This window comes from Salmo trutta, unplaced genomic scaffold, assembly GCF_901001165.1.
Source record: "Salmo trutta unplaced genomic scaffold, fSalTru1.1, whole genome shotgun sequence".
NCBI classification, from domain to species: Eukaryota; Metazoa; Chordata; class Actinopteri; order Salmoniformes; family Salmonidae; genus Salmo; species Salmo trutta.
In genome coordinates this window covers 23,584-34,962 of record NW_021822777.1, presented here as the reverse complement: position 1 = coordinate 34,962, position 11,379 = coordinate 23,584, and the positions used below count along the sequence as shown (strand labels likewise).

The following is an 11,379-nucleotide window of genomic DNA, read 5'->3' as shown; positions in this document are numbered from 1 at the left end:
TCATGAGGGAGAAAAATTATGTGGATTTATTGAAGCAACATCTCAAGACATCAGTCAGGAAGTTAAAGCTTGGTCATAAATGGGTCTTCCAAATGGACAATGACCCCAAGCATACTACCAAAGTTGTTGCAAAATGGCTTAAGGACAACAAAGTCAAGCTATTGGAGTGGCCATCACAAAGCCCTGACCTCAATCCCATAGAACATTTGTGGGCAGAACTGAAAAAGCGTGTGCGAACAAGGAGGCCTACAAACCTGACTCAGTTACACCAGCTCTGTCAAGAGGAATGGGCCAAAACTCACCCAACTTATTGTGTGAAGCTTGTGGAAGGCTACCCAAAACATTTGACCCAAGTTAAACAATTTAAAGGCAATGCTACCAAATACTAATTGAGTGTATGTAAACTTCTGACCCACTGGGAATGTGATGAAAGAAATAAAAGCTGAAATAAATCATTCTCTCTACTATTATTCTGACATTTCACATTCTTAAAATAAAGTGGGGATCCTAACTGACCTAAGACAGGGAATTTTTACTAGGATTAAATGTCAGGAATTGTGAAAAACTGAGTTTAAAAGTATTTGGATAAGGTGAATGTAAACTTCTGATTTCAACTGTACGTGCATCTGCCAGCGTCCAACACCAACATTCACCTACGCTACCAGTAAACATGACCAGCCTTCAGACCAGCCTTCAGACCAGCCTTCAGACCAGCCTTCAGACCAGCCTGCAGACCAGCCTGCAGACCAGCCTGCAGACCAGCCTGCAGACCAGCCTTCAGACCAGCGTTATCACAGAACACAACACACAGAGAACTGAAGGCAGTTATCTCCCAGAATACACCTTGGTCTTCACTGTACTAAACGAAGCATCCTGTGGTTTTAGTGTGTGAATTCTTTACTGAAATGTAACCAGCACTATTCTCTACTACCGTCTGTCGGTGACATGAGACTGTTAGATGAGCAGTACCACCGAGGCCCAGAGGGGGGCAGCAGTACCACCGAGGCCCAGAGGGGGGCAGCAGTACCACCAAGGCCCAGAGGGGGGCAGCAGTACCACCGAGGCCCAGAGGGGGGCAGCAGAGATATTAAAGAACACAGTGGTTCTTAACCTGGAGTCCTCAAACAACGGGGGGCCCTGGTCCGGCCGATCCACGAGGGTGGGGCCCCGGTCCGGCCGATCCACGAGGGTGGGGCCCCGGTCCGGCCGATCCACGAGGGTGGGGCCCCGGTCCGGCCGATCCACGAGGGTGGGGCCCCGGTCCGGCCGATCCACGAGGGTGGGGCCCCGGTCCGGCCGATCCACGAGGGGGGGGGGCGTACCCCAGTGGGATCAGTCACACACTTCAAAGTGTACAGTATTTTAACATTAGGGACCAGTCACACACTTCAAAGTGTACAGTATTTTAATGATCGGATAAACCAGGCGAACATCAAGTATACAACAGAATACTAACAGATCTAAGATCAGAGAGAAGACATGATCAGTTTCTACATTACCCCCCCAGACTGATCAGTTTCTACATTACCCCCAGACATGATCCGTTTCTACATTACCCCCAGACTGATCCGTTTCTACATTACCCCCCAGAGTGATCAGTTTCTACATTACCCCCAGACATGATCCGTTTCTACATTACCCCCCAGACTGATCAGTTTCTACATTACCCCCCAGACTGATCAGTTTCTACATTACCCCCCAGACTGATCAGTTTCTACATTACCCCCCAGACTGATCAGTTTCTACATTACCCCCCCAGAATGATCACATCAACATGATCCGTTTCTACATTACCCCCAGACTGATCCGTTTCTACATTACCCCCCAGACTGATCCGTTTCTACATTACCCCCCAGACTGATCAGTTTCTACATTACCCCCCCAGACTGATCACATCAACATGATCAGTTTCTACATTACCCCCCAGACTGATCACAATCAGTTTTCAGGCATGTTTCACGGTTAGTAAAGAGAGAACAGGGGCACGGGAGAGAGAACGGGCACGGGGGAGAGAACGGGCACGGGGGAGAGAACGGGCACGGGGGAGAGAACAGGGGCACGGGGGAGAGAACAGGGGCACGGGGGAGAGAACAGGGGCACGGGGGGAGAAACAGGGGCACGGGGGGAGAACGGGCACGGGGGAGAGAACGGGCACGGGGGAGAGAACGGGCACGGGGGAGAGAACGGGCACGGGGGAGAGAACAGGGCACGGGGGAGAGAACAGGGGCACGGGAGGGAGAACAGGGGCACGGGAGGGAGAACAGGGGCACGGGGGAGAGAACAGGGGCACGGGGGAGAGAACAGGGGCACGGGGGAGACAACAGGGGCACGGGAGGCATCTCTCTCATTTCACACCGTCTTCTTAACGATGGACATGTTTCAGTACGATACAGTTGATTTCAAACCGTTGACAGAAGCGCTGCGTCGTGGTCCATCATCATCATGGCACTAAAACCAGAGCAGCCGAGTCGTGGCGAACACAGCCGAGTCGTGGTCCTGAACACAGCCGAGTCGTGGTCCTGAACACAGCCGAGTCGTGGTCCTGAACACAGCCGAGTCGTGGTCCTGAACACAGCCGAGTCGTAGCGAGCAAAGCCCAGGGATCACCGTCCATTCTTAAAAACACTGACGTCACCTTTTGCGACGTAAACAAGAGTTTCTATTTGACAACACTTCAGGCAGGTCCCGTTCCAGATGCTTCCGTTTGGTTCCTAGTGAATCCATCCTTGTTCCACTGCGGTCCAGTCCTCCACCGGGTCGGTAACGGTCCAGTCCCCCCCGGGTCAGTAACGGTCCAGTCCCCCCGGGTCGGTAACGGTCCAGTCAGTAACGGTCCAGTCCCCCCGGGTCAGTAACGGTCCAGTCCCCCCGGGTCGGTAACGGTCCAGTCAGTAACGGTCCAGTCCCCCCGGGTCGGTAACGGTCCAGTCCCCCCGGGTCGGTAACGGTCCAGTCCCCCCCGGGTCGGTAACGGTCCAGTCCCCCCCCGGGTCGGTAGCGGTCCAGTCCCCCCCCGGGTCGGTAGCGGTCCAGTCCCCCCGGGTCGGTAGCGGTCCAGTCCCCCCCGGGTCGGTAACGGTCCAGTCCCCCCGGGTCGGTAACGGTCCAGTCCCCCCGGGTCAGTAGCGGTCCAGTCCCCCCGGGTCGGTAACGGTCCAGTCAGTAACGGTCCAGTCCCCCCGGGTCGGTAACGGTCCAGTCCCCCCGGGTCAGTAGCGGTCCAGTCCCCCCGGGTCGGTAACGGTCCAGTCAGTAACGGTCCAGTCCCCCCGGGTCGGTAACGGTCCAGTCCCCCCGGGTCAGTAACGGTCCAGTCAGTAACGGTCCAGTCCCCCCCGGTCGGTAACGGTCCAGTCCCCCCGGGTCGGTAACGGGTCAGTAACGGGTCGGTAACGGTCCAGTCCCCCCGGGTCGGTAACGGTCCAGTCCCCCCGGGTCGGTAACGGTCCAGTCAGTAACGGTCCAGTCCCCCCCGGGTCGGTAACGGTCCAGTCCCCCCGGGTCAGTAACGGGTCGGTAACGGTCCAATCCCCCCGGGTCGGTAACGGTCCAGTCCCCCCCGGGTCGGTAACGGTCCAGTCCCCCCCGGGTCGGTAACGGGTCGGTAACGGTCCAGTCCCCCCGGGTCGGTAACGGTCCAGTCCCCCCGGGTCGGTAACGGGTCGGTAACGGTCCAGTCCCCCCGGGTCGGTAACGGTCCAGTCCCCCACCGGGTCGGTAGCGGTCCAGTCCCCCCGGGTCGGTAACGGTCCAGTCCCCCCGGGTCGGTAACGGTCCAGTCCCCCCGGGTCGGTAACGGGTCGGTAACGGTCCAGTCCCCCCGGGTCGGTAACGGGTCGGTAACGGTCCAGTCCCCCCGGGTCGGTAACGGGTCGGTAACGGTCCAGTCCCCCCGGGTCGGTAACGGTCCAGTCCCCCCGGGTCGGTAACGGGTCGGTAACGGTCCAGTCCCCCCCGGGTCGGTAACGGTCCAGTCCCCCCCGGGTCGGTAACGGGTCGGTAACGGTCCAGTCCCCCCCGGGTCGGTAACGGTCCAGTCCCCCCCGGGTCGGTAACGGTCCAGTCCCCCCGGGTCGGTAACGGTCCAGTCCCCCCGGGTCGGTAACGGGTCAGTAATGGCACTTCTCAGGGTTGGTCCAACAGCCTGGGTCTGAATCTTAACAGCTGTTGGCTTCAGTTCAGCAGGCTAAGGCATTAACTGGGGGGAGCTAACAAGTCTTCAGTACACAGTCCTGGAGAGGGGCTGGTGTAGTCAGTGGGCAGAGCTAAGGTACGGCAGCTCCACCCATAATGCACTGGGCTAAGGTCACAGAGGTCGTGACCACTTCTGACCCCGCCCACATCAGGGGTTAAAGTTCATATAGTAGAGATATTTTAAAAAAACAGTCATGATCCTGAAGGATGATGAAACACAATCAGAGTGTGTGTGTGTGTGTGTGTGTGTGTGTGTGTGTGTGGGGGTCAGAGTTCATATGGTCCGTTTGACACAGGGTGGTCCACTGAGGTGGGAACATACGGCTGCTCAACCTCTCAACCAATCAGCATCCTCTAACATGTCCACACCTAGACACAGAAAGAGAGAGAGAGAGACACACAGAAAGAGAGAGACAGAGAGAGAGACAGAGAGGGGGAGAGAGACAGAGGGGGAGAGAGACAGAGAGGGAGAGAGACAGAGAGGGAGAGAGACAGAGAGGGAGAGAGACAGAGAGGGGGAGAGAGACAGAGAGGGGGAGAGAGACAGAGAGACAGAGAAAACACAGTGAGCACTTTTGAAAAACAGAGGGATATTGGAATGGATTGACTGACTAACTAACCCTTCCACTACAATTTTCACGGTCCCAAAAATCCAGATTGGCGTCGCAGTGCTAGAGGCGTCACTACAGACCCTGGTTCGATCCCGGGCTGTATCACAACCGACCGTGATAGGGCAGCGCACAATTGGCCCAGCGTTGTCCGGGTTGGGGGCGGGCACCTGCAGGCTGACCTCGGTCATCAGTTAAACGGTGTTTCCGTCAACACAGCAACCTTCCCACTAGCCATGATTGGCTGAGATAATGAGTGGGCTGGACATGCCGAGAGAGTAGTAGTTCGGATTGGTCCTGCCATATAGAAGGCTTCTCTATCTATTTGAGCTCGTCAGTCTGTCTTGGTAATGTAGTTGAGCTGCATAAGTGTTGCTCTCCACTTCCTGGAGGATCAAGTTTTGAAAATCAGTGGAAATTAGAGTCTGATAGCTAAAGAGATGGAGGAAACACCTGTCTCCGGATTACATCTTCAAAACTAAGGGCAACCGTGACAGGGAGAGGCAGCCATCATGGATGTATACGGGTAAGATAGCTTGCTACATTTTCAGATATTACACGTTTTCTAATTTTGACAGAAAGGGGTTTCATTTCAAGCTAAAGTGCACTGTTAGCTAGCTACGTGTCTGAAGCTAAAGTGCACTGTTAGCTAGCTACGTGTCTGAAGCTAAAGTGCACTGTTAGCTAGCTACGTGTCTGAAGCTAAAGTGCACTGTTAGCTAGCTACGTGTCTGAAGCTAAAGTGCACTGTTAGCTAGCTACGTGTCTGAAGCTAAAGTGCACTGTTAGCTAGCTACGTGTCTGAAGCTAAAGTGCACTGTTAGCTAGCTACGTGTCTGAAGCTAAAGTGCACTGTTAGCTAGCTACGTGTCTGAAGCTAAAGTGCACTGTTAGCTAGCTATGTGTCTGAAGCTAAAGTGCACTGTTGGCTCGTTAGCTAACGTTAGCCGGCTAGCTCATTAGCTAACGTTAGGTGACATTTGTGATCTTAAACACTGTTTACCTACCTAGCTAACTAGCATGTCTTAAGCTAAAGTCTTAAGCTAAAGTTGGATATGGCCGGTGTCAGTAAAAGTCAGCTAAAAAAAGCGTAATGAAATTGTTGCCAGCAGAGCTGGTTAGACTGTTTCCATGTTATCCAGAGGTAAACAAATCAAATCGGCCAGAGAGTCAAGCGTGGCGTCCGAGAGCAAAACGAGATGGGTGGGGCTAAAGCTTAAGAGGGTGTTAACGATGCTGAATGGGGGGTAGTGGCTCTCCAGTAGGGACCAAAACCAAAAAGGACATTTTCTCAAAAGTGAGTTTTATAAGTTTATCGTCAACTTTCAAAGCAGAATTACTTTCCCATTGTTCTTCAAAAATGCAGTGTATTATATACCATTTAGTAGCTCTGAGTCTCTACTTTGATCCAGTGTAAAAAACAATAATTAAAAAATTCAAATGTTGCTACATCAGACCAAATCCAGGTGGTTGGTCACATATGGAGACTGTTCAGCGCAAAAAATAAAGGGTTAAAATATATATAGATTATTATTATTTTTTTTACATTTCTATTCCTGATCTTTCTTCTCTCTCTCACAAACTTCCTTTAGGTACATTTTGGGACAAGCTGTTGTTCCATGTAGTGAAATCTGTTACATAACGCTATGGGCTGATAGCGGTAACGCTATGGGCTGATAGCGGTAACGCTATGGGCTGATAGCGGTAACGCTATGGGCTGATAGCAGTAACGCTATGGGCTGATAGCAGTAACGCTATGGGCTGATAGCAGTAACGCTATGGGCTGATAGCAGTAACGCTATGGGCTGATAGCAGTAACGCTATGGGCTGATAGCAGTAACGCTATGGGCTAATAGCAGTAACGCTATGGGCTGATAGCAGTAACGATATGGGCTGATAGCAGTAACGCTATGGGCTAATAGCAGTCATGCTATGGGCTAATAGCAGTCATGCTATGGGCTAATAGCAGTCATGCATGCTATGGGCTAATAGCAGTCATGCATGCTATGGGCTAATAGCAGTCACACATGCTATGGGCTAATAGCAGTAATGCTATGGGCTGATAGCAGTAATGCTAAATTCAATGTTTCATCACATAAATCAAATAGCTAAAACGATCCAACGAAATGACCTTCTTAAAACAATTCGATATGTTAAGCCTTAGTAGAGGGTTATTAGTAGAGGGTTATTAGCCTTAGTAGAGGGTTATTAACTAAGGTTATTAGCCTTAGAGGGTTATTAACTAAGGTTATTAGCCTTAGTAGAGGGTTATTAGCCTTAGTAGAGGGTTATTAGCCTTAGTAGAGGGTTATTAGCCTTAGTAGAGGGTTATTAGCCTTAGTAGAGGGTTATTAGTAGAGGGTTATTAGCCTTAGAGGGTTATTAGTAGAGGGTTATTAGCCTTAGTAGAGGGTTATTAGCCTTAGTAGAGGGTCATTAGTAGAGGGTTATTAGCCTTAGTAGAGGGTCATTAGTAGAGGGTTATTAGCCTTAGTAGAGGGTTATTACTAAGGTTATTAGCCTTAGTAGAGGGTTATTAACTAAGGTTATTAGCCTTAGTAGAGGGTTATTACTAAGGTTATTAGCCTTAGTAGAGGGTTATTACTAAGGTTATTAGCCTTAGTAGAGAGTTATTAGTAGAGGGTTATTAGCCTTAGTAGAGTGTTATTAACTAAGGTTATTAGCCTTAGTAGAGGGCTATTAACTAAGGTTATTAGCCTTAGTAGAGGGTTATTAGTAGAGGGTTATTAGCCTTAGTAGAGGGTTATTAGTAGAGGGTTATTAGTAGAGGGTTATTAGCCTTAGTAGAGGGTTATTAGTAGAGGGTTATTAGCCTTAGTAGAGGGTTATTAACTAAGGTTATTAGCCTTAGTAGAGGGTTATTACTAAGGTTATTAGCCTTAGTAGAGGATTATTAACTAAGGTTATTAGCCTTAGTAGAGGGTTATTAACTAAGGTTATTAGCCTTAGTAGAGGGTTATTAGCCTTAGTAGAGGGTTATTAACTAAGGTTATTAGCCTTAGTAGAGGGTTATTAGTAGAGGGTTATTAGCCTTAGTAGAGGGTTATTAACTAAGGTTAATAGCCTTAGTAGAGGGTTATTAACTAAGGTTATTAGCCTTAGTAGAGGGTTATTAGCCTTAGTAGAGGGTTATTAACTAAGGTTATTAGCCTTAGTAGAGGGTTATTAGTAGAGGGTTATTAGCCTTAGTAGAGGGTTATTAACTAAGGTTAATAGCCTTAGTAGAGGGTTATTAGCCTTAGTAGAGGGTTATTAGCCTTAGTAGAGGGTTATTAGCCTTAGAGGGTTATTAGCCTTAGTAGAGGGTTATTAGCCTTAGTAGAGGGTTATTAACGGACTGGTGTCGCGGTACCTTGACGGTGCTGTCTACGGCTCCAGAGAACAGGCGCCCCCTGCTGACGGCCAGGGCAGTTACACTCCCCTGGTGTCTGAGGAGGGTCTGGGTACAGATCATGTTGTCCATGCTCCACACCTGTTAACACACACACAGGCAGCGTTACTATACACACACACACACACACACACTATAAACACACACCACACACACACAGGCAGAGTTACTGTAAACACACACACACACACAGGCAGAGTTACTGTAAACACACACACACACACACACTATAAACACACACACAGGCAGAGTTACTGTAAACACACACACACACACACACACTATAAACACACACCACACACACACACACTATAAAACACACACCACACACACTTACTATAAACACACACACACAGGCAGAGTTACTGTAAACACACACACACATACAGTTAAACACACACACAGTTACTATAAACACACAGTAACTCACACACATATTGATTATTACAGGTAACTGCCAGAATAAAGGAAACACCAACAGAGCGTTTTAACAGGGCGTTGGGCCACCAGGTAACTGCCAGAATAAAGGAGACACCAACACAGCGTTTTAACAGGGCGTTGGGCCACCAGGTAACTGCCAGAATAAAGGAAACGCCAACAGAGCGTTTTAACAGGGCGTTGGGCCACCAGGTAACTGCCAGAATAAAGGAGACACCAACACAGCGTTTTAACAGGGCGTTGGGCCACCAGGTAACTGCCAGAATAAAGGAAACACCAACACAGCGTTTTAACAGGGCGTTGGGCCACCAGGTAACTGCCAGAATAAAGGAAACACCAACACAGCGTTTTAACAGGGCGTTGGGCCACCAGGTAACTGCCAGAATAAAGGTAACACCAACACAGCGTTTTAACAGGGCGTTGGGCCACCAGGTAACTGCCAGAATAAAGGAAACACCAACACAGCATTTTAACAGGGCGTTGGGCCACCAGGTAACTGCCAGAATAAAGGAAACACCAACACAGCATTTTAACAGGGCGTTGGGCCACCAGGTAACTGCCAGAATAAAGGAGACACCAACACAGCGTTTTAACAGGGCGTTGGGCCACCAGGTAACTGCCAGAATAAAGGTAACACCAACAGAGCGTTTTAACAGGGCGTTGGGCCACCAGGTAACTGCCAGAATAAAGGAGACACCAACACAGCGTTTTAACAGGGCGTTGGGCCACCAGGTAACTGCCAGAATAAAGGAGACACCAACACAGCGTTTTAACAGGGCGTTGGGCCACCAGGTAACTGCCAGAATAAAGGAAACACCAACACAGCGTTTTAACAGGGCGTTGGGCCACCAGGTAACTGCCAGAATAAAGGAAACACCAACACAGCGTTTTAACAGGGGCGTGGGCCACCAGGTAACTGCCAGAATAAAGGAAACACCAACACAGCGTTTTAACAGGGCGTTGGGCCACCAGGTAACTGCCAGAATAAAGGAAACACCAACACAGCGTTTTAACAGGGCGTTGGGCCACCAGGTAACTGCCAGAATAAAGGAAACACCAACAGAGCGTTTTAACAGGGCGTTGGGCCACCAGGTAACTGCCAGAATAAAGGAGACACCAACAGAGCGTTTTAACAGGGCGTTGGGCCACCAGGTAACTGCCAGAATAAAGGAGACACCAACAGAGCGTTTTAACAGGGCGTTGGGCCACCAGGTAACTGCCAGAATAAAGGAGACACCAACAGAGCGTTTTAACAGGGCGTTGGGCCACCACCCAGAACAGCTTTAATGCATCGGGTGCGTCTATGAGAACAGTGTTGTCCAGCAGATTGCATTTTGGTAAATGTTTGAAAATGATGCATTGCCATCGTCTGCTTCATTGCAGTAGTTACATGTTCAATAATGTCATTTTATAGGCTTGCTATTGTCCAATGGTTTTTTAAGCTCTTTAATGAAAAATGTCCCTTCCTTGTACCCATACATAGGATTTATCTTTAACCGTTTGTTAACCGGTTAATGTGGGTTGGTTGGTCGGATAAACAAAATGTACCTACATTTGCATCCCTTGGTAAGACAGACAGACAGACAGACGGTAAGACAGACAGACAGACAGACAGACAGACAGACAGACAGACAGACAGACAGACAGACAGACAGACAGACAGACAGACAGACAGACAGACAGACAGACAGACAGACAGACAGACAGACAGACAGACAGACAGACAGACAGACGGTAAGAGACAGACAGACAGACAGACGGTCAGACAGACAGACAGACGGTCAGACAGACAGACGGTCAGACAGACAGACAGACGGTCAGACAGACAGACAGACAGACGGTCAGACAGACAGACAGACGGTCAGACAGACAGACAGACGGTCAGACAGACAGACAGACGGTCAGACAGACAGACAGACAGACAGACAGACAGACAGACAGACAGTCTTACCCTGAGAGAGCGGTCGTAGGAGGCGCTGAACACTTTGGTCTGGTCTGGTGTAGAGATGACAGCTAAAGCGTAGACGGTCCCCACGTGGCCCGTCAGGGTCCGGACCTGCTCCTTGGACTCGATATCCCAGACCTGGAGGACAGATTCAACATCAGGGATCCACATTAAAAAGAGACTGTCCCCTGTTGTCCAGGACAAGACATTGGACAAGTACATTTTTGTTGTTAAATCACGCAAAAATCACAATAATCAAACAATTACTGCGATCAGAGGGGGTCAACATTGGAATAATATTCTAAATCTATTTTTCCATGTTATATTAATAAAACAAAAAAGCCTCCATGTCAAAGTGAAGGTGATATGCTATTGGCTACGGCCTCGTGTCCAATCCGATGTCGACACGAGGGGGGGGAGGCACCAGAAAAATGGAGACTTTTCATTACATAAATATTAGACTAAAACACCTGTCATGATTTGACAAATATAATGAAGGATAATTTAAAACATGAACATCTGTCTACAGGCTTGATTCTGTCAACACACTGAGAGGCAGGATTCAGATCAAACGGGCCGGAGAGTTAAAGACCGGTGGCCGATACGCACTGGAAACCTCACTGAGCGGAGACGGGCAGCGCTGGAAACCTCACTGAGCGGAGACGGGCAGCATTTTGAAACTAAAATTTAACCATAAACGTAAAAATTGTTTAAAAAAAAAATAACCTGGGACGTTGTCATTTTTTTTCCTCACAATTTTCTATTATTTCAGTCACCATTGA

At 49.5% G+C, this 11,379-nt stretch overlaps 1 protein-coding gene across 1 annotated transcript; it reads right to left on the bottom strand.

The window, feature by feature from the left end:
* Positions 1-2,662: 2,662 nt before the first annotated feature.
* Positions 2,663-10,768, bottom strand: LOC115184385 (E3 ubiquitin-protein ligase TRAF7). The gene is made up of 3 exons (XM_029745336.1): positions 10,604-10,768; positions 8,176-8,295; positions 2,663-4,563 (listed from the first exon to the last, which is right to left on the bottom strand). Exons 1-3 carry the CDS (start codon positions 10,766-10,768, stop codon positions 4,549-4,551), a joined length of 300 nt encoding a protein of 99 aa, XP_029601196.1. The 3' UTR covers positions 2,663-4,548.
* Positions 10,769-11,379: the final 611 nt, after the last annotated feature.

Bases quoted from the DNA above. Each gene is read 5' to 3' on its own strand.
- LOC115184385 (XM_029745336.1), bottom strand. From the start codon at position 10,768: ATGTGGATCCCTGATGTTGAATCTGTCCTCCAGGTCTGGGATATCGAG. The intron at 8,296-10,603 runs GTAAGACTGTCT...GTGTGTTAACAG, and splicing joins CCTACGACCGCTCTCTCAGG to GTGTGGAGCATGGACAACAT.